The sequence below is a fragment of the Drosophila albomicans genome, chromosome X (genome assembly GCF_009650485.2).
Source record: "Drosophila albomicans strain 15112-1751.03 chromosome X, ASM965048v2, whole genome shotgun sequence".
In the NCBI taxonomy this organism is placed as follows: Eukaryota; Metazoa; Arthropoda; class Insecta; order Diptera; family Drosophilidae; genus Drosophila; species Drosophila albomicans.
This window is the reverse complement of record NC_047627.2, coordinates 31478202-31501766: the sequence shown is the minus strand read 5'-3', so window position 1 is coordinate 31501766 and position 23565 is coordinate 31478202. Positions and strand designations below refer to the sequence as shown.

Below are 23565 nucleotides of genomic sequence, written 5' to 3'. Positions count from 1 at the left end.
ATACATAATTTATTTTCGCAGTTCATCAATGAAATTCTTTAGAACTTATGAAGTAAAGCCTCAGATATCTGTAATTCTGAAAAGACAAACAAGTGTACATGAATAAATACACATAAAATGAAACAGGCAAACATTGTTAGTAATATCACTATGACGAATTGTCCCAATCAAATACTGGCCACCCAGATAATTTAAAATTAACTGAAAATGGCGCACTTTGCGCAGTGATCGATGACAACGACATGTAAATATTCATTAAATCAAATTGAATGTATCGATAGCTATCGCGCATATCGATACCTACTGGCATCCCTGCCAGTGTTGCTTTCTTTTTTGATATCCGGTACACACAATTGGTTCGTTTCGCGATTTTCTCTAGCAATTTTTGACAAAAAAATAATAAAATTGCAAAAATTACGTTGCAAACGTAAACACAAAACAAGTGCCAAATTCCATTGACTATCAACTGAAACAATAAAATGTTGCAGATGTGCATACGCAACGTTGATGTTGCCGAATTATTTTTTTGTTATTTTTGTTATTGTTTGTGTTTGTGTTGCGACAGTGCGCGGCGGCGTAAATGTTGTCGTTTGGCATTCGGCATGAATAAAACTAAAAGTTAGTTTCATTCTTGACTCTTTTCACACACAGTTGCTGTTTGAAGAATAGAAAATGGCCCCCAGAAAGGCTAAAGTGCAAAAGGAGGAAGTGCAGGTGCAGTTGGGCCCTCAGGTTCGCGATGGCGAGAATGTCTTCGGCGTTGCCCACATCTATGCCAGTTTCAATGACACTTTCGTCCATGTCACCGATCTTTCGGGACGCGAAACTATTGCTCGTGTCACCGGCGGCATGAAGGTGAAGGCTGATCGTGATGAGGCTTCCCCCTACGCCGCTATGTTGGCCGCTCAGGTATGTTAATGTTAATGTACAATGATCATGTCGTAACAATTATTAACAATTTGCAATCTTATACAGGATGTCGCTGAAAGGTGCAAGGTTCTGGGCATCACCGCATTGCACATTAAATTGCGTGCAACTGGTGGCAACAAAACAAAGACACCCGGACCCGGTGCTCAATCGGCGCTGCGTGCTCTGGCTCGTTCATCGATGAAGATCGGTCGCATTGAGGATGTCACTCCCATCCCATCTGATTCCACACGCAGGAAGGGCGGTCGCCGTGGTCGTCGTCTGTAAGCAGAAGGAAGCGCCTCTCCACAACACAACAACAAACGGCCAAAATCATCGATGCTGTGTCTTTTATTGTTATATGTAAAATGCATGCAGCACATACTGTGCTGTTAGCGATAAAATGATGCGCTAATTACTAAACAAAAAATATATATATTAAAATACATCTGATAATGTAGTAATAAATGATTTAAACGAGATTGCGAAATTCATCTGGGGCGGTAGAAATATTCGATTATTTGCTTGTGTGCGATATCTGTGCGGTGTGTGCTTCCGAACATTCCGATAGACTCCTTCGATACATCGGTAGGCATATTGATAACAAGTCTGTAATTTAATACATCATCTGCTGTTCAGCTTAAAGTATTTAATTTAACCACATTATAATATTTTAAATCATTAAATAGTACAGGTTATAAGGAATTCGCTTTGATTAAAATACATAAATTTATAATATGCAAAACAGCTGTTCCGATATTAAAATGCTACACTGCTTTAATAATCGATTGCCGAAATGCGTTTAAACTCTGCTTCTTCTTGGCGTGCATGCCAACGCATCGTTGTGACTGGCAGTTTTACAAGAACCACATAGCATTGCAGAGATAAAATTCACATATACAGAGACTGTAATTTCCACACACAGCCAGCGCAGCGCAGCAAGCGAGCGAAATCGAGTTGAAATTAAAGACAAAAAAAAAAGAAAATTGTTAGTCGGTGTGGACTGCCATCTGTCAATTGCAATCACAAATAAAATGGCAAGAACGCGTTAATATTAAATCGTGCTAAAAAACCCTACTGATATTTGTAATTGGCAAGTTCATTGCACGAATAATATATTTGGTTATACATTTGTGTGCGTGCGTGTGCGTGTGTGTGTCAGCGTGCATGTGTGCGTGCGTGCGTGAGCGTGAGTTTGTGCGAGTGTAGTGGTAAGCATGTGTGTGAGAAGAAATAAGAAATTTGCAAACTCAATAAAACATCGTGCAATTTGTTGAAAGCCAGCCGAGCTACATGCTGCAAAATTCGTTGTACAATCATTCCCTACTATATCTATCTATCTCTATGTCTTGTTGTTGTGCTATATAAAAGATGTGTATTCGTATTCCTGTGATGTGCATAGATAATACTACAACAACAATAGCAACAAAATAGTAGGTCGGGCAAGCAACGTCAAGCAGCGGAGCAAGATGTGAGAAGCGGCTAAAAAAAAGCCAAAAAACAAAAAAAAAAAACAGCAAGAAAAAGGCTGAGCAATAGTGAGTCAAGTGTTTCGGTGTTTATTTCAAATTTTCCGTGTGTGTTCCTTTTTTGTTTTGTATATTTTGTGCGTGAACGTTGCACTGTGCATTTTTAACAATAACAAATTTCTTTTTTTAACAACAGTAAAAGGCAAAAAAAATAAAAATCTAAGGCATATTTGGCAAAATTTCAATGCAAAGTTAAGGCCAAACATAAAAAAATAAAAAATCCCGCAGTGTAAAACGAGGCAACAGCAACAACCGACAACAACAACAACGTCGGCAGCAACAGCATAAGAAGAAGAACCAAAAAAGAAAACTTGTTTGAAACAAGACGAACAAGACGCTAAAAGGCAATCTTAACTCCAAGTTGAGCGCGCGAGAGCGAGAGAGAAAGAGAGCGTGAGCGAGAGACGTGCAAAGCAAAGCAAAAAAGGCAAAGGCGAAGCAAACGCAAAAGCGAAGCAGCAAACGGCATTTTGCAGTCCGTCGTCGTTGTCTCAAAGAGCAGAGCACAGCAAGAAAATATCAAATAGATAGCGAACGATAGATAGAACGATAGATAGCTACATAGATACAAGCGATAGCGATAGACGATAGACAGCTGACCAGTGCGTGCGGAAGGAAGGAAGGTGTGGAGGCGGGTCGAGCGACGTCACCGATATCAATAACAATAATTCTACACACACAATCGCACCGGGCTCAGCATGGATGAAGATGACAACATATCCAATGCTGACATAAGTATCGATGATGACGATGGCGTTGATCAGACAACGTCGACGTCGACGCAGCAGCACCAACAACAACAACAGCAGCAACAACCACAGCAAACTGGCGATGAAGATGAATCCTCGGATGTGGATTTGCGTACCGCTTATGCGCTGCAATTTCAGCTAGCTAATGTTACCAGTCGCAGTGGCAGCGGCAGCGGCAACAGTAGTAGCAGCAGCGGTGTCGGGAGCGTAGCTGCTCCAACAGTTGCAGCTACAACAGCAGCAGCAGCAACAACAACAACAACTGCAGCAAGTGGTAGTGGCATCGATAATTCGCCATTTCATGATTGGGACTCACAGACAACAACAACAACAACGCAAACGCCACGCAGCAGCAGCGGCGGCGGCGGCGGCGTCGCTGTCAATAATGATGATGATGGCAGCGCTGCCGCTGCAGCTGGCGGCGCCAAGCCAAGCTTCTTCTTTGGCACCTCCTCGTTCATATTGCGCAGCCGCAAGGAGGTCGCCGCATTGATCAATACGGAATGCTGCCGTGGCAGCCCGACACCGGATTTGGATTCCATTATGGATACGCTCTTCAATCCCGGCACGCCCATCGATAACCCCGATAATATCGAATGGATACGATGGCTAATTGCCGGCGGTCGGACGCCCAAGGAATTTGTCAAAATTGGTAAGTATTTAACAAATGAATAACGATAATATAAAAAAAAAAAGCGTTCTTAGACAGAGCTAGCATGAGTGTGTGTTGTGTGTGGTGCTGGACAGTGCACATGAGTGCAAGCGAGAGCGCGTAATAACAATGCTGCTGTTCAGTGTTATCGATAAGCGACTGGACTGTCAAACGATATATTTTGTGTTATCGTTGGAGCAGCTGATCGCTCAACTCGTTCGTTGCCCCTGAAATTGTGCTTGCTATGCGTGTATCTGTGTGTGTGTGTGCACCTTAATAGGCTGTTGCTGAGTGTATGTATGTATGTGTGTAAAATGGTTGTAGGGCACGGTATGGCACGCAAAGTACATAAGCAAGGTGCAGGCAGCGTGACAGTGCAACGCCATGGCAACAAGCAATAACAACATCATACACACACACACACATGTATATATATATATATATATATATACATGCACAGCAGTTAAAGTTTAGCTCATGTAGCGCAAATTTAATCTGGCTATGTTATTATCTATTTACAATGGCGGCTAAACGTTCTCGTCCCACTTGTCACACACACATACATACATACGCACGCATAGCACATGGCTAGCTGTTGCACCTTGTCAGCTTGTGTCAGCTGTTTTATTCACTTTGCCTTGCGTAATGCTTCCGCAGCATCCGTCCAAATACATCGCACACCCATATGCAGCTGCTCTGTGCGTACATGTGTGTGTGCCACCCTTGTCACACATCAAATGCGTGCGAAAGAGCACAGTATAGAACGAATTGTTCGTTTTACTTGCTGTTATTGTTGTTGTTTCTGAAAATTACCAAGAAGTAACTACCTGCATATGTATGTATGTATTTATGTGTATGTATGCTGTGCATGTGTAAAAAGAAAATCATTTCAAACAATTGCAAAATTGCAAATGAAAATGCTACGTGCTAAAGTGCCATGGAAACACACCACAGAACTCTCTACACTGCACTACAGTACTTTACACTCTGCTGCAGCTCTACACTACACTAATCTACACACACACACACACACACATATGTATATGCTTGGGGCCGGCAGTACACTGGGGAAAAGTTTATTGACCGTCATTGTTGTTGATTTGACAATTGTGTTGACACGCCATGTTTTATGCACAGTGTGGAGCGCACCTTCATCTCCCCTTTCTCCATGTCATGCCAAACAATCAACATGCACAAAATGTCGCTCACACACACACAGTATGCAATGGAAATAACTGTCTTTGGCACCACTGTGCAAGCAATCTGCATACAGTGTTGTATTGCGTTCTCTTGCTCACTCGGTCTTGTTCTACTTTTTTTTGGGGCCTTGCAATTGCTTGTTGACCGTTATTGTTGTTGTTGACAAAAGTTTACCCCTCACACACACACATACATATAACATACGTACACTTTGTACATTTGCTGTTCATTTAATTCGTTAAAAAAAATTCTTCAAATGGCGATTTAATCGAATTTTGTCGAAAAGTTTTGCGCTCTCACTCACACACACACACATGTGTGTGTATGTTATGTTATGTTGTTGTTGGTAGGGGGTGTGGTGGAGATAGTGCAGCATAAATTGGAAGAGCGAATGCCACGCAGAGTTGCATGGCAACTTGTCGATCGTTTTACAAAATAGTCAATCAATTTTTGCTCGTTTGCCATTCACACTGCGTTCGTATTGCTTGATGCCATTTGTTGTTTTATTTTTTCGCTGCCGGCTTTCGATTGATTTCCTTCCTTCCGCATTCAGTTGACCTTTTCGCTGCGGTTAAAGAGATAGAGTGGGAGAAGTGGGGAGAAAAAGCAAAGCAAAACTCAAAGAGACAAGTCACGTAAGCAGAGCAAACATTAAATATGTCAGCAAGAAGCAGCACTATGAGTGTGTGTGTGTGTGTAGTGCATCATATTTATTTTTGGCATTTAATCAAATCAATAAAAATGCGACACCCAACCACAAATCACACACACACGCATAACAACAACAAAAACAGTTTTTTCTTTTTGCTATTTCGCAAATTTCGCTATGACAATTATTAAGAGGAACGATAACGCTAATTCATATCGATAAAAGTGCTGCATTGATTTGCATACTTCGATAACTATGAAAATTAGCTCGTCTGAATTTGAAATCTAATGTAATTTTATAACTATGAGATCGAATTTATTGAGGTCGTATTCATTTGTCAATTGCAAAATAGATCATAAATCGTATTTGTATTATTTAATGTGTGATTGATCGATTTCGATAGTTGTTATCGCACTTGATTTGTTACTTTATCGCAATTTGAATTTACCTAACTGAAGCTGAACTAATTTTTCGTTTCTTTCTTATTTTTACAGTTCGAAGTTATGATAATCACGCCAAGTGTGGCTTGGTCTGGGTGCCACATGTGGTGGCATATCGATGTCGCACCTGCGGCATTTCGCCCTGCATGTCCATCTGCCGTGACTGCTTCAAGAAGGGCAACCACACCAACCATGACTTCAACATGTTCTTATCGCAGGCGGGCGGCGCTTGCGATTGTGGCGACACATCCGTGATGAAGGCCGAAGGCTTTTGCAGTGACCATGGCATCAACAATCGTGTGAATCGTGATCCCGTGCCCAACAATCTGTTGGCCGTCGCGGAGGCGATAATGCCAAAGCTGCTGTTCCGTTTGCTGCAGCATTTCCGGGAGCACAGCGATGCCTCACTGCAGGCGCACTCAGTCACCTCGTATTCGTGTGAGGCATTCGCCAATATGCTGATCGATTTGAATAACATGGGCGAGATAATGCGCAAGGTGATGACACGCACCCTGATCAATGCCGATGTGTATTCGTATTTTATGGAAACACCCTGCCAGGATACGCGCAACGGGCGATTCCTGAAGGCGAATCGCGAGAAATACGAGGATGCTGTGAATCGATTTCCCAATCCCGAGCCACCGGATGAGTATCGTGATCTGCCGGCGTTGGGCAACAAACTGGTGCACACTACGCTGCTTGAGGAGTTCATCTTTTGGACGTTCAAATTTGAGTTTCCCCAGACGTTGGTTTGCTTCCTGCTCAACATGCTGCCGGATCAGGACTACAAGGTAAGTGGATGAATTCTTTTTTAATTGCAGTCAGTCAGCTTAACTAATTTGCGATTCATTCTGTTTGTAGGAACACCTGACACGCACCTTCGTGATGCACTACAGTCGCATTCCATCCGTGCTGGAAATGTCGCGGGATCCCGACACGCTCAGCAATCGTGTTGTCCACATGAGCGTACAGCTCTTCTCCAACGAGAGTCTGGCACTCAAGATGGTCAACGAACTCTCGCTACTGCATGTGATGATCATCAGTCTGAAGCTCATGATGTCCAAGATACTCATACAGAATACGCTGCATGGTAAGGCGTCACTGAAAATTAATGAAATTGCATTTTCACAATTAGTTTAATTATTGATTCGCTTGCTTTTTTGTAGATCCGAAAAAGAATTTCCATTTTGTGATCGATTGTACGCGACAAGTGATGAAGGATCATTGCTATTGGCCCCTTGTCTCGGACTTTAACAATGTGCTGTCGCATGAATCCGTTGCTTTGGTGTTTCTCCGCGATGACAATCTGATCGATATGTGGTTTCAGTTTCTGCAAATGCTGCAGGGCATGAATGTGAATGTCCGCGAGACGGCATCGCATGTGGAATTCGAACCCAACAGCTATTATGCGGCATTCTCCTGCGAACTGGAGGCCAGCGCCTATCCAATGTGGTCGATAATATCGCATCTACAGGATGGCACACATGCGCATCTCGCCCGCAAGATCATCAACTATTGTGTGACAACGCTGCACGAATGGCTCGACTCGATCTACATCAAGGAGCCCAAACTGTCGTTGGTATGATTAGATGAACTAATATTTTGTATTATTGTGTACAACATTGCTGAAACCTTCGTTTTGCAGGAGGAAATGATGCAGGCTTCGTTTCACTTTCCGCTCCATCGTTACCTGGCTGCATTCGTTTGCCAAGCGGTCACCAAAATGGGCATCAGCCTCAGCGAAGTGTTGCCCTCGCGTCCAGACATATTGCCTCTACTCATGATACATCCGCTGCGAGTGCAGGTGAGTTCAAAAGTCCCAGAATATCAAACCAGCTTATTGAATATTGCTGCGTGTTAAATTGGTTAACAAATTGTCAAATCAATGCAGTTAATTGTTTCGTTTAGAACATGTTTTTCTATTTGTCGAAAAGTGCAAACTCAAATGTTCAAATGTTTCAATAGTGAAGCCCAAATAACATGCCAACTTTTCAAAACTGTGCTAAAGCAATACTATAAACTATATTCACAATATATCCATATCCGTCTTCCTGTCTGTCCGTCTGTATTAACACCTAGATCTCAGAGACTACAACAGTTTTTGTTTTCGACAGTACTTGTTATGTTCCTACGCAGATGAAATTTGTTTACAATGTTTGTCACGCCCACTTTCGCCCCCACAAATCGATAATATTCGAATAACAAGCGTCGTGTTTAAGCTAGAGTCTAGAATTCTCGGGTATCGGATAAAAATTGTAGAAGTTTTATAAGAAATTCTTTTGTATGGGCAACATCACCTATCTACTAGGAGACTTTGTAGCTTTGGCTAACAATTTGGTATATTTTGAATATATCGATATACCAAATAAACCCTTTGGTATAATTTTAGCATTTTTGTTGTACATTATTTTGGTATATTTTACGAATTACCGCATTTCTTTGCTTTTATTCATAATGAGTATAGGGTATCTCACAGTCGAACACACTCGATTATAGCTGTCTTGTTCTATTTGTCGAAATATTAGAAAATGTCAATCTCAAGCAAATGTTGTAAAAGTTAAATTAGTTAAAATTGTAACTTTTCAAAGATGAACAGTATTATGATTATTGTTTGAAAGAAAGAATAGTTTTCAGCATTTTCTCGATAGATTTCACTTGGCAGCTGCTTCATTAGCAGTAATCTGTAAACAAAGTGTATATTATATACAATACAAAAGTATCTCTAAAAAAAATCTACAGCAAGCATATTTAATGCTGCGACATTTCATGATTTCATGATTTATATGACGTTTTAGAAATGTGCCAAAGCACGTACTTTTATTGATTGTTATCTGCATCTGCACTTTTCAACGTTTTCTATTGGTTGCTAACATAAAAGCAAAGCTAAACAACAAGAAAGCCATGACGCAAGTTGAAGTAAATAAACCAGCTGCAGAAAATTCTTTATAAACTCTTTGCATTCAGCTGTGTTAAGCTCTAATAAAACTGAAAATGATTCAAAAAAAATTTGTTAGTGTTGAAATCTCGTGAGTAATTTCCTTTGCTTATCGAGAGTGTGTTGACATTTCGCAGCGAGATTGCGCGTCAAATCAAAGCAAAGAAGCAATGTTTTGAACTCTCTGAAAAACAAACAAACTTCAATGCAAAAAAAAAAAAAAAAAAGAGATCAAACAATTCAAACTCTGTTTACCAACGAAATTCTTGTAGAATGAATTTCAATGTTTTTTTTTTTTGTTTATTTGTATTTCAATTGTGATTCGATTTTGGCGTACAAATGAAATATTTGTATTTGTGTTAATTAGAATTATGTATTGTATAGATATAATGCAAATTAGTTGTAGATCTTACATATAGAGAGAAAGCTATAAGAAGATGGATCTGAGAGTACCATTTTGATTGATCGATCGTATCCCCCCTGATTGATGGTTGTTTGTTGTTTTAGTTCATTAATTGATGGTCTTTGGCACCTGAACGTGCGGCGTAAAGTCGTAGGTGATGATTTTGGGGGCAACAAAGCCACCATAGCCTGTGCGAGCCTTATAATAGATGCCAATGCCAGCCAACGGCACCGGCGGATTCGATGTCACATCCTGTATATCAATGAACGGCACCGTTGTCTGTGCCGCATCCTTATCCAAGCCCGTGTTGACAAACTCAATGTACTGATTGTGCTTCGACTGTGGCAGCGAATAGGCAATCGAACGTGTCGGCACATCCAGATTGTGCAGACTCAGCTTTTGTCTATACAAATACGAAACAGAGAGAGAGAGATATATGTTGTTGTTGATCTTCCCGAGGTGGTCATTTAGTCTACGCACCTGCGTTCACCGCTAACGTCGGTGTTATCATTCGACTGCCAAACACTGTTCACCTCCGGCTGTATAAGTTCACCCTTCTTGAAGTCAAATTCACTGAGACGCGCCTCCAGATTGAGATGGGCGCCCAGGACACGGAAACGCACGCCTGTGACCACAAAACTGTTGTCATCCGTCTTCATAATGTCATCCAAATCGATGGAGCGACTCTCATAGCTCATCGTATGATAGTCAACGCCTCGCGCCACATTCCGATCGGAGATCTTGTAATTCTCGACGGGACGCCATTCGAGTGTTGTGGCATTGATGGTGCCGCGTGGCAGCAATTGTCCCTCCTGTATTTGCAAGTGAAAGATGCGATTCTTTTTCACAAAACGCAATCCAGTGACCACTCTGCAAAGTGATGAAATGTGAAATATCGTTAACAATCGATAGTATCATTGTTGGGTTAACAATCGATAGTATTATTGTTAGGTGGAAGACGTTCTCACCTATTCTGCTTGATGTCCGAGACCGATTCGCGTAGATTGAAGAAACGATCGGACTTGAGACCCTGCTCGTCGCACAGACAGAAGCAGTAGCTGCAATGCCAGAAGAGATAACGCCACCAACTGTCCACCTTGGTGGTGCCACGCACACAAGTCTGCTGCTTCTCGCCCAGCACACGTCCGTTCTCATACTGAATGTATTCGTAGCGTCTCATGCTGCTCTGTGCCGATGGACACACCCACATGTCGGAGTCAATGAACTGGCAATTGTACAATTTACCCGAACACTTGGGCTGTCGGGCACAGAAGTACTCCTTGAAGCAGCCCTCGCTGCGTGTCGATTGATAATACGAGCAGGTCTCGCGACACGTTTCGTCTGAATTCAGATCCACCTCGTTCTCGATGTAACCCTGAAGCAGTCGCGTCACCTCATCGTAGGTGACATTGTGCGTATGCTTGGGGGGATCACAGCGCCAGAGAATGCGATCGGCACGACGCATTACCTCCTTCAGTAGGGTGACGGCACGTTCGGTGCGTTTCTCGTAGTCGCGTCGCATCAGTTCGGCTTCCTGGGAGAAATTGCCGCGTCCATAGGCGCGCAACATCATCCACGAGAACTCCATCATGATGTAGCCCTTGAGTTCGGTGAGCGCAATATCCGTGTACAGTGAATACACAAATTGCTGTGGCGATTGCATAGTGCGGCACATTTCATCGGTTGCAGTCTGGAAAAAATATATATTTTATAATTCGAATTTAGAAGAATTATATATTCCTGGCATGTGGAAACAATAGACATCTGACATCTGGATTAATAGAACAAGATATTTTGCATGCAAAACGATGATCGTAATTGAGCCTGCTATCGATAACGAAAAAAAAAAAACAGCGCATCTCAATTACGTCGTTTCTGGCAAAGCGCTATTTCGCACTCGCTCTAACACACACCCACACCACATGGCTGGCATGCCAAACATTTGTTGTTATCGATAATTGCAAAACGACCTGCCACACACTCATTCCATGTAAAGCTGCTCTGTTGCTGCTCTCTTCGCTCTCGCTCTCGCCGTAGCTTGGCTTCCGTTTACTATTGTGATAAGCAATCGATACAAGTGCGAGGCAGAGAGGGAGCAAGAGAGCGGGAGTTAGAATTGAAATATTTGTGTGGAATTGTTGCTGCGTTTGCTTTGTTGTTTTGTTGATCCGGCGATAAAACATTACAAGTTACAATTAACTAACCAGCATAGCCCTGTAGTACAGGGCTTGTTTGACCATCATGTACTCGATTTCCTGAAATATCTGTGACATTGAAAAGGTTTTATCGTTGCGCAACACATGATCAGTTAGATCGAGAACAGCGCGTTCCTCCAGATTTTGACTTGTAGGTGCGCTCATTAGTTTATCCTGCGAAATATGGTTCGTTAGATTTAGATTTGGACATTCTCTTCACTGGCTGGTGTACCTTGTAGGCATCATCATAGATGCCACTCAATTGAAACAATTTCATCTCGAGTAACGTCCATTCATAATGATTCAGTACTTTGTAGTAGTCCAATGCAAATTTGCGACTGATTTGCGGTCGATTAATGAACTCGCGATGCGAACTGTAAATCTTCTTGATTAGCGTATCGCGATTGTTTTGACTATTCGACGGCGAGTTGTCCAAATATTCCCACAGTGATTTCTCCAATGCAATATATTCGTTGCGCAGGGCATCCACCTCCAATAGGGGATTGCGGTGTACATAAGATGCCTGCGCATTGGCAACGCTCGCCATCATCATCGCCATGAACATCATCATCATCATCATCGTTATTTTCGTTGACATTGTGTTCGCCCCCAAAACAAATGTTTTAAGGGGGATTTCCTTTCTTTCACTAAATGTGCTTGATATCTATCTTGTGTCTTTGTCACTCCGCGTGCGTTTCGCAAAGAAAAAGAAAAACAAAAAAGAAAAAAAGAAGCAAACTTTATGCACGCGCCAGCGTTGCCAGGCTTTTGAAAGACACAAAGACTAAGCGCGTTGCACTTTTTTGTTTTTATCGTTCTACTTCACACTTAGTTTAGGTTTTCTCTCTTTGATTGTTGGTTAAAGAATTTAATTTTGCTTTTTGTGTTGCACTATTTATTTGCTGTTGAATGAATATTTGCAATTTGATACTCTTTATTTTAGATTTAGAGCTTTTTAAGTCTGTGTGTCGTTTCTGATTTGCTGGTTGTGTTGATACTGTCCGTTGCCTGCGGCCGCTCACTTGGCTTTTGTGAAATATTTTTTTTTGTTCATATGCATGTGTGTGTGTCGACACTACATACAAAATCAGAATTTACACTCTCGCTACGCCTTCGTCTTTCGTCGCGTTGTGTATTTTGTTATTGTTTGTTTCGTTCGCTCAGTTCGCTCCCTTGAGCTGTACTCGAGTGTATTGCGTTCTTGCTTGTTGCTGTTGCTGTTCTATTCTCTCGCGCACTCACTCGCTGAAGGGGAGCTCGTGATTTGTTGTTGTACGGCTCAACTCAACTCGACACGACAAAGCTGCTGTTTGCGCACGCACACTGTTGCACCTATTTCATATGTTTGTATGTGTGAGTGAGCAAAGCTAGGCATATTTGGAGACAAAGACGATGTCTATTTACAAAAAAAAAAAAAAGAAAACCAGAAAGCAGAAATACATAAAAAGCTAAAGTTGCAACTTTTATGCACGATCAGCGTTAGACAGTTATCGATATACGATTTCTGCTGCTGCCAATAATGACATCACAAGTTTCAAAAGTACTATCAGCTGTGCAGCCTGCACTTCACTCTCTCTCTCTCACTGCGCTCTCTTGCACACAACATTGCGGCTTGCTCTCGCGTGTGCTATTTATCCACCACCACGAGATGGCGCTCACTGCAATTAACAACTACAACAAAGACACAAAAAGAAAAGATGCCCACGCAATGTTTGTGGGTGGGGGGAGAGGTTGTCTGCATTGTGCCCGTTTGTTTTGTTTAGACCAGACCTTTGACCTCCGTGCGTATGCACATACATTTATATACATCTCTAGTATATTTAGAAGGGGAGCAATTTTTGCAAATTTGAAAGCAATTTCATTGATTAAATAAACGAATTTTTCTGCGACGCACGAAACGTTTCGCTAATTCGCATGCGTGCTTGAATTTACTTGTGTGTGTGTGAGTAACCAAATAAGCTTCGGGTTGTATGTGTGGGACTCATCGTTACATTAGTGATGAGTAATCGCGCGCAGACTTAACTCTTTGACTTTCTTTTGGGGTTGCCAAATTGGCGAGAAAAAAAAACAGAAGACAAAAACAAAGGCGACACGATTAACGCTTGCTGGCTGCTGAGACTACTGAGGACCGGACCGGAAAGTCGAGTTCAATTAAGACCACTTCTGGGAACGATTTCTCACAGCTATAACAACAATAACATTAAACGTAACTAAACCAAGATGAATCATGGACTGAGCCATGCAGGAAGTGTTCAGGCATACACAACAAATTTTGTTGATTGTTTGCCTGCCTGCCTGCACATCATATCATTTACATATGTAGCTTAGCTTTACCTCATAGTTGCTTGCCAGTTGGCTTAATAGATTTCCCGATGACGACAACGACAACGACGATCCATTGAGCTTCTGTTTCTGCTCATTGCCGATGCCATTCACATTGCCCAGTAGTGTCAAGTGTAAACGATCCATCAAATGATGCACCGAATGTGCGTTCGGTGTGACTGTCCATTCGGCGAATTGGATGAGTGTGCTCATCTCCAATTGATCCTTGAATGCCTCATAGCTCTTCATTTGCTGGTATCGGGATGAAATTCGATTCATCGTATCGCTGATGTCGTTCATTTTCGCCGACAACTGAATGTTGTTGCCGACGAAACTGTTAACCGAATCTATGGCCATCGCCACGTATTGAGAATGCTAAAATAGATACAAAATATACACAAAGAATGGACGATAAAAAGAATGGTTGTAGTAGTGGGGAGGGAGAGATAACTTTGCTCACCGTCTCTTCGGACTGATCGATTTGACGGCTGACTTCGTTGAGACGCTGCAGCACTTTGCGTTGTTTTTCCCGCATCAGTGGAAATTCAATGTTGGCTGCCAGTGGCGACGATTGTACAATGTCCCAGGCTTTCAACACACCTGTGGTCACCTCTTTAACCACATGGAGAACGTCGAGTACATCTTCAATAAGCGCCGTTGCAGGACTAACGGTCAACAGCAATAGCGGCAGCAACAGCGACAACTGCAGTATCTGCATGTTTTTTACTTTTTTCATTTATAAAGTTTGTACCACAAACCAAATAAACAAACAACAACGACGCTCTTTTCACACACACACACACACTCGAGCACACACACACATACACACGCACTAGAAGCAACTGTGCTAGTTGAGCAGCAAAACGCGAATGATGATGGCGATGTCTGGCTCTGGCGTCAAATGGGAGAGTTCAAGTCGCCAGGCAGACTCAACTTGCTCTCTAGTGCTCACTCGCTCGCACTTGCGTTTTGTTCGCTGTGTGGTTGTTGTTGTTGTTGTTGTTACTTCTTTAGCGTCTGCAGACATGTTTTGTCTCTTTGTTGACTTTGTTGTAATTTTTACAGTTGCATGTCAGCCGCACATAGGTCAGGGCGCAAGTGCGAGTGAGCCGGCACTACTGTTGCAGCAGCGTTGCCACTAGGTTGCAATATGAATTTCAAAATAACCGCAGCGTTGCCAGTCGTTTGTAAATACTGCAGCTTGACCGTTAAGAAATACTTATGTATACACGATACGTTATCGATAACTAATTTTGTTTTTGCAAATTTCGTTTCTTCTAGAGTTTCTTCTACGAAATACTTGCTGGCAAATGGGTGCGCAATGGACTGCAGATCAAAGGTCAAGCCATGACCTATATACAGGCGAACTTTTGCAATTCGATGGCCGACATGGATCTGTTCTTTTTGCAAATCTGTGCCACAAATCTGTCGCAATATTTCTTTCTGCAAAACACCATCGAACTGTTCGATGTGGGCCAATGGCTGGAGACGTCACCGCTGAAGCAACCGCAAAAACCGGAGCAATCCTCAATGCTGGAGGGTTTTCTCACATTCCTCGCCACCCTGGTCACAAGTCGCACCAATCTGGGCAACGATGAGGCGACCCAGTGCATCATTGAGATTAGTGCGCTGCTGGCCACCGAAAATAAAACGCATTCACAGTTGCTCGAACTGATGCCCGAGCGCTCTGGCAACGTGCACACCAAGAACTTTGAGACGTTCCTCAAGAAGCTATCCGTCTACAAGGCGCCATCGAGTGGCTCCGAGAATCTGGAGCAAGGTCTCTTCACGCCCATCGACGAGGTGTGGGAGGAATACTATGATCCGTTGCATGTGCTCCTCCGTGCAGTGCATCGTCGCGATTTCCAATCATCGCTGGATCGCTTCACCAACTATGTCAAGTCGAAGCATAAGATGCCAGCCAGCGGCAATCTTTGGCCACCGTTTCGTTTACCCCTGCCCGTCGGTGCCGCCTTCACGGATCCGTGTCGCATACTCAACTCCCGTCTCTTTCACTCGACCATTCTGTCGATCTTCTTCCGGGCTGTGCATACGCGCGATGTGTCCGAACATCTGCTCGCGTTGGCCGTCTTTCTCCTCGAGATTGCCGTGGAGACAAGCAGCGACATTAACGCTGGCATGACCACAGCAGGCGCAGCCGCATCCGCATCATCATCGAATGCAGCAGCAGCTGCAGCTGCGGCCGCATCACCTGTCGCAATGGTCGAGTGTGAGCCGCAACACAAGTCCGGCTATGGCTACGGCTATGGGGGCAATCGACGTGAACCGCCGAAGCTCTTCCATTGCTATCCCACCGACAATCTCAGCTGCAATCTGCGGCATGTGGTGAGCAAAGTGTCGCTGAAATCCCGGGATCCGCAGGTGACCAGCTCCAGCTATCGCTCGAATCCGTTTTACAGCGATCTGGACTTTGATGTCGATACGGAAACAATGCGGATGATTGGCGACACTTATGGCCTGGATGATTTGGATGAGACATCGGGGGCAATGAGTGTGGCACGCACCCAGCAACAGCAGCAGCAACAACAACAACAGCAACAGGGACGCAACAATGCCATTTCACGCATGCGCATGGAGGTGGCACTTGTTCCCGATCTCTCCGTGGTGGCGGAGACGGGCGTGGTGCTGCTGCAGCAGGATGACAACGATCACGATGGACGCGATGCGGCCATGGATATGAGTCCAGCTGGCCAGGATTTCCATCATTTTCCGCTGCAACAAATAACGCTGCCCGAGAGCGGCATGGAGGTGGCCATCCGGCGGGATCTGTTGCTCGCCGAGAGCACAACAACCGTAACCGCAACAATCACGGACGAGGACACCACCAGAGTTGTGGCAACTGTGGCGCCCACCGCTGCTGCCAATGCTGCTGCTGCTGCAGCCATCGGTGCCGGTGCCGGTGCCGGTGGCAATGAGATGTTCTCGCCGAGCACACCGACGGGCAGCGGCATGTTGTTGCCGTTCCAACGCGTCCGTTTGCCGGTGGCTGTGCCCAGCTCCAACATGGACATTGTGCCATCGCATGCGCTGGGCGCTGCATCGGGAGTGGGCGGTAGCCTCGGTGGCGATGCGAGTGGCGCCCGAAAGCGGACGGTGGACATTGCCATCGGCGGGGCGGGCAACAAGGATGAGCTGCACATGGACGAGAGCATTTTGTCGCTGCTCCTCAAGTTGCACTCGCAGCTGAGCGGCAATCTCGATAGTTTCTCGCTGAGCGATAACGGCGCCACCTCGTCCACCTCCACGTCCCATGTCAATGCCAACGATGCCATGGATGTGGACTGCAATGAGGCGAGCACCAGCTCGGCGCTAGCGGAACGCTTTGCGACCAGCTCGACCGGGAGCAGCTATCATCAGCAGCACATTCAGGTGTCGAGTTCGCGCATCGGCGACGGACCGTTCTTCATTGGGAATCTGCTGCGCAAGATTGCCACACGGGATGAGCAGTGTGCCCAGAGCATCGACGATATACGCACCCGACTGTGGCCCAATCAGCGGGAGAAACAGGCGGAGGCGAGGGCGCGGGAGACCAAGGAGAAGGAGGAGCGACGCAAGAAGGCACGCGAACGTCAGCAGAAGATGATGCAGGATTTCGCCAACAAACAGAAGCAATTTATGCAATCGGCCGCAGCGGCGGCCAACAACATGGACTACGGACTGGAGGATGACGATGAGGAGGCCATGTATGAGGAGCAGGCGCGGGAAAAGGAATACGATTGCATCATCTGCAATTGCACCACGGCGAGCACCGAAACGAATCCCATCGGGCTCGTCGTCCTGGTCGAATCCAGCGGCATTGTCGGACATCGTCGGCGGAATGTCGAGCGTTTGCCATTGCCACTGAACGATGATGACAAGGAACGTCTGGCTGTGACCACCAGATTGGCCACCGAATTCACCCGACGCACCGATCTCTTGAGCTTGAAGTTCGGCGATGAGTCGTGGTATCTGTCCAATAACATGGCCTACGATAATGGCGTTCATGTGCAATCCTGTGGCCATCATGTGCATCTCAGTTGCCTCGAGGCGTACCTCAAAACGTTGTACACAACGCAACGGCAACCGGTGCAGGATCGTGGTGAATTCTATTGTCCCGTCTGTCGCCAGCTATCGAACTCGGTGCTGCCACTCAGTCCCCAGCTGGACAGGCCGATGCATCTCGTGCGCAGTGGCAATCAGCCATTCGAGCAGCTCGTCGCCGATCTCACCGATCTGATCAAGGAGAACGAAACGATACCGGTAAGTTTTTTTTTGAGTAGCGTAGAAGAAGGGTATTAAAACAGTCGGAAAAAACAAGTACTATATACATATATATTCTTGATCAGCATCAGCAGCAACAGCAGATGTACAGCTGTCTTTTTGACAATCCGTATAATCACCTAGATCTCAGAAGTTATTTAAGAATTCAGTTTATATGTGAAGAAACGAGTTTTAGTTGCTTTGGCTGACAATCTGGTATATTTTGTACTCTAGGGTATTTTCTGTACCTAATGGTATATTCTGTACTCTATGGTATGTTGTGTACACTATGGTATATTTTGTACTATATGGTATATTTTATACTCTATTGTATATTCTTTATCCTATGGTATATTTTGCGATCTATAGTATATTTTGTACTCTATGGTATCTTTTTTACTCTATAGTATAGTTTGTACTCTAGGGTATTTTCTGTACTCAATGGTATATTCTGTAATCTATGGTATATTCTGTACTCTATGGTATATTTTATACTTTATTGTGTATTCTTTATTCTATGGTATATTTTGCAATCTATAGTATATTTTGTACACTATGGTATATTTCATACTCTATGGTATATTCTTTACTCTATAGTATAGTTTGTACTCTAGGGTAAACTTTGAGTTATAACTCTTATATCATATAAAGTATGTAGTACTATATCAATATACCAAATAGCGAATGATAGCTATATTTTCAGAATTTTTTGCAGTATATTAATTATGTAGTAGAGCATTGCTTTGCTGTCGATTCTTACTTGCTTTTTTATAGTCAGTCTGGTATATTTTGTACTTAATGGTATAGATATACCAAATATAGTCTGTGATATATGTATTAGTATTAATTTAGAATCTCTAAAGAATAATACTGTGCTGTATTTGATATATTTTGGTATATTTAAAACAATAATTCGATATAGTATTTTAAAAATAATACCGCAATCTGATGTCTGGTATATTTTGAACGTAATTGCATATCGATATACCGAATATAGTCTGTGATATATGTATTTCGAATTAATTTGGTATCTCTGAAGAATAATACTGACCTGTATTCGATATATTTTGGTATATTTTGAAAATAATACCGCAATCTGCAGTATTTATCTAACTTGCTTCATTGTGTGTTGCCTCTAATTCGAATTTCGTTCGTTCTCTCTCTCTCTCTCTCGATTCTTTAGCAGCCCACAAAGCTAACGGAGGCCATGGGCCATGCCATGGAGGTGATGACGAACATAGCGCAACGGAAAGTGAAATGCGCCTCGATCACGTTCCGCAAGCTGTTCATCTTTGTGACATCGATAGCGCGCACCAATCTAGAGGCGGAGATCATACAACGTGGCGGCTCGTTGTGCTCCTCGAATGCGACACGCTACAAACCGAAACGGGATTGCATTGTGCCGCTGTTGCATGTGCTGTCGGTGCATGTGCGCGTCCTCGTCGAGTGGCCGCTGTGGAGCAGCTGGGCCTCGTTGGCCGGGATGCCGGTGAACGATACGGAGCCGTTGCCCGCCCATTGTCGCGAGCTCATTCCTAGTCTGCTGGCGGATCCGATAGCGTTGCTGCTCAAGTTCATATTGCTGGCGCCGCTGCATTTGGATCAGGGTAAGTTTCCAGCCCCAGTCCCAAGAGAGAAGAAGAGTAGTAGAATCTTATTAATACGTTCGTTTTAATCCTTTTGCAGACTATTTCACGTGCATGGTCAAAGTGATGTACAATCTGCTCTACTATCAGATTGTCGTGCAGCTGTGCGTCACACTCACCGATCTCGAGTGCGACTATATATTGGCACACTTTGGTGGTGGCCATCACCAACAATCGTCGTCGTTGTTGTCAGGTTCGCGTCGCAGCACGCTGCAGAGTTGTGCGCAATTGGGCAGCGCCATGGCTCTGGTGTTGAATCAAACGAATCGCTTGTCGCATCTGCGACGCGACAGCATCCCAAGCACAAGCACAAGCACAAGCGCCGCCAGCGCCAGTTCAAGCAGCAGCAGCAGCAGCTCCACATCCACATCCAGTTCCAGCTCCAGTTCAAACAGCAGCGAGGTGAATCTCAAATCAATGGAGCTGCAATTGCAATCGCTTTGCCTGCCATTTTTGCGGATCGCTGCGTTGCTGCGTCAGCATCTCTATCGTCACGAGATGCCTGAGATATCGGCTCCGGGTTTGGAATTTGTGCGACTTGTTTACTATTTGGAATTGGTCACCGATTCCATGGACTGGGATTGCTTCAATGCCTCGAAGGGTTTGTGCTTCATACCCGGCACGGAACAAACGTTGCCACAATTCTGGTGCAAGCAGCTGATGGATGTGCATCCTCCCACGGATACAGTTCGCGAATTGATACTGATGAATCAGCATTCGCTGTGGCAACAGCCGCGTCTGCTCAAATTGCCACGCGAATACGAGCGACTCTTCACAGTGAGTGAATCAAATTCAAAAATATTCGGTGCTTTCTTTTGCTAATACAATTTCTAATTTCTTTTTGCAGTACTACCATGAGCGACCTTGCCTCAACTGCTACAAGGTGCCCAAGGAGAGCTCCATTTGTCTGCTGTGCGGCACGATTGTGTGCCTCAAGCAAAACTGTTGCGCCGAAAAAGAATGCTGCGAGGCAGTGCGGGTAAGTGACGACAATACAACAATAAACCAGAAACTGTAGAAAAGAAACATTCAAATTTTCATTCTCAAAAATCACAATTAAAAAGCAAATTTCATTACTGGCTTTTTAATGAGGTTGTGCTACAAATTAGAAATTATGATCTTTGCCTTATTGTTTTCATTAATTTAGTGAGTTGAATTAATTAATTAACTTGAAGAAACGATCTCGAACTTTCACACTCAAAAATAAGAATTCGAAACTAAGTTTCATTATCCATTATTCTGTTTAAATGAAGTTTATGTAAATAATACACAAATACAAACATTAAGTTGTTGGATAAATCAAAAGATAATGCATTTTGCTATCGAATTGAATTTAAATAAAGTTTCTATACCCAAATTCATCACTAACATTTATATATTATTTAAATTCTCTGACAACGATGATAAGGCATCTTAATTTAACTTTATAGTTGAACAAATTGTTCTAAATCAAAAAGTTCATTTTAAAAAGGAATTAAGTAATATAATAATTATATTATCTATGTTCTCTGACAACGAAGATAAAAACTAAAATAAATAAAATCTATTTTAAATAGGAATAAAATAAAACATATAATTATTTCTTTTTAAGTGCAATTATTTAAGATTTCGGTGTAAAAAGAATAGTTGAAAAGCAAGTTAATGTTTTGCTATGGAGAATTCAACTGAAATTTAAACTGTTTATTCTAAATGCATTACTAATATTATATATATTTTGTGTTTTGTGTTTTGTGCAGCACACGTTGTCCTGCGGCGGCGGCATTGGCATCTTCCTGGTGGTCACCTCGACGTACATTATTGTTATCCGTGGGCGACGCGCTTGCCTTTGGGGTTCGCTCTATCTGGACGATTTCGACGAAGAGGATCGTGATCTCAAGTGAGTTCAAATGCGGATAGAGGATATGTTGTAGATAAACATATGATATATATACTTTATTTATTGTAGGCGTGGCAAGCCGCTATATTTGAGCCAGGATCGCTTCAATCTGCTGGAGTCACAGTGGCTGTCGCACAAATTCGCGCACACGAAGCACACTTGGGTCTTTCATCGCGATCTCTTGTGAAACATGGAAGACTTACTGCGCAGCATCCAAGAGCTGGTTGGCCAGATCTAATCTAAACAAGAATTCGACACAAAACAACAAAAAGAGAAAGATGGAAAACGAAACCAAACCCACAACAACACATCAATCAATCAACAAACTACTATCCTCTCACACACACACACACACACACAACATTTGTGCTATACGAAAGAGAGAGAAAAAGAAGCGACGACGACGACGACTTCAATTACGACTAAGGATAAAGATATAGATATATATATATAAAACATATATATATATATACATTATGTATATAGGCAAAGAAGCAAAGTAAATGCAAAATGCAACTGATATTGATATTAAGAGTCATATTTAAATGAAAAACAAAAACATATACAGACATATATATATACTAATACACACACATACGCCTCTATATGTATAAAAGTGCTGTCTCTGTCTCTGATTAATAATTGTCTCCGTCTCCGTCTCTGTCTTTGTCTGTGTGCAATGCCCCTTAAATTATATAAATATACGTTATATAAACAAAACAAAAACTATATGTGTGTGTGCTTGTATGTATTTAGTCACTAAGCCTTGATTAGGTTTATTTAAGCTACACTTAAACACACACAGACACACTCACACACATACACACCCTTGGCCTCATGAGTTTGTGCATGTAAAAAATGAAACGATGAAATTCATATAGTTAAAAAAAAATAACAGATATATACACACATATATAACAATTCTATATAATCAAAAAAAAAAAAAAAATAATGATATATATAAATATATAACACGAGAGAAAATGTTAACGAAAAGCGTATTGTGAATTGCGTAGAAAATTAGAAAAGCGAGAAGAATCGAAGAAAGGAAAGAAAAAAAAAGAAGAAAATGATCAACATGTTTTTTTTTTTTTTTGTTATTAGTTAATTGATATTAATAATTACCGTATCTATCGCTATCTGCGCTTAAAACCGTAAAACCGTTCGAATTCGAATCTCAATTTGTCAATTTCACAATTGTAAATGAATCCTTGAGAAATATATTTTTCATACTTGCGTTTCCTTTCAATTCAGAGTATTTTGGAATTTATTTTATTTTTTTTTTGTGTTCGTGTGTGTTTTGTTTCTTATTCTAAAAGTTCTGTGCGTTATTTGTTGATCTTTTTTTTTGCGTGTGTTTTTGTGGCGCATTCTAATTGTAAATATTATTAAGTAAAAACGGAAAAAAAAAATATGAAATTAACTCAACTTTCAATTATAGAGATTTATGGACAATTTTTGTAAATTTAAGCAGCAGTTAAAATCGTCATAAAAGAAATTATGACAGCTTATAAAATATCTACGATATATATATATATAGAATATATATATTACGAAACTGAACATCTATATATATGTATATTAAAAAAAAAAAAAGAAAAGCAAACAAAATGAAACAATTTTTTTTCGACTAGTTTTTAATAATATTTGATTAATATCGAATCGAATTTTTAGGTTTTGCGTTGATTTCAACAAAAATAAACAATATGCAGCAAGCAAATAATATGCAAACAATATTTAGTGTGTATGTTAACGTATATATATATATATATATAAATAATAATTATTATATATATTGGCTTA

General features: G+C 42.4%; 3 protein-coding genes across 6 annotated transcripts; 2 read left to right on the top strand and 1 right to left on the bottom strand.

The window, feature by feature from the left end:
* Nucleotides 1–300: 300 nt before the first annotated feature.
* Nucleotides 301–1354, top strand: LOC117577611 (40S ribosomal protein S14a-like). Its single transcript, XM_034262460.2, has 3 exons — nt 301–356; nt 652–909; nt 976–1354. The coding sequence occupies exons 2-3, from the start codon at nt 673–675 to the stop codon at nt 1192–1194; spliced, it is 456 nt and encodes a 151-aa protein (XP_034118351.1). The 5' UTR covers nt 301–356; nt 652–672; the 3' UTR covers nt 1195–1354.
* Nucleotides 1355–1777: 423 nt separating this feature from the next.
* Nucleotides 1778–22746, top strand: LOC117578044 (E3 ubiquitin-protein ligase Ubr3). Of its 3 annotated transcripts, XM_052008645.1 has the most exons (12): nt 1779–2117; nt 2572–3836; nt 6180–6916; nt 6987–7215; nt 7292–7704; nt 7771–7929; nt 15262–18240; nt 19424–19847; nt 19927–20663; nt 20734–20865; nt 21623–21762; nt 21832–22746. In XM_052008645.1, the coding sequence occupies exons 2-12, from the start codon at nt 3134–3136 to the stop codon at nt 21947–21949; spliced, it is 6771 nt and encodes a 2256-aa protein (XP_051864605.1). In that variant the 5' UTR covers nt 1779–2117; nt 2572–3133; the 3' UTR covers nt 21950–22746. The 3 variants fall into 3 exon arrangements, with proteins under 3 accessions (XP_034119054.1, XP_051864605.1, XP_034119053.1); XM_034263163.2 differs by having other exon boundaries at nt 1778–3836; nt 19427–19847; XM_034263162.2 differs by having other exon boundaries at nt 1779–3836.
* On the bottom strand, nt 9307–14850 carry LOC117578045 (uncharacterized). Of its 2 annotated transcripts, none has more exons than XM_034263164.2 (5): nt 14441–14850; nt 13993–14355; nt 10432–11153; nt 9944–10333; nt 9307–9866 (listed from the first exon to the last, which is right to left on the bottom strand). In XM_034263164.2, the coding sequence occupies exons 1-5, from the start codon at nt 14714–14716 to the stop codon at nt 9572–9574; spliced, it is 2046 nt and encodes a 681-aa protein (XP_034119055.1). In that variant the 5' UTR covers nt 14717–14850; the 3' UTR covers nt 9307–9571. The 2 variants fall into 2 exon arrangements, with proteins under 2 accessions (XP_034119055.1, XP_034119056.1); XM_034263165.2 differs by lacking the exons at nt 13993–14355; nt 14441–14850 and adding exons at nt 11668–11832; nt 11891–12703.
* Nucleotides 22747–23565: the final 819 nt, after the last annotated feature.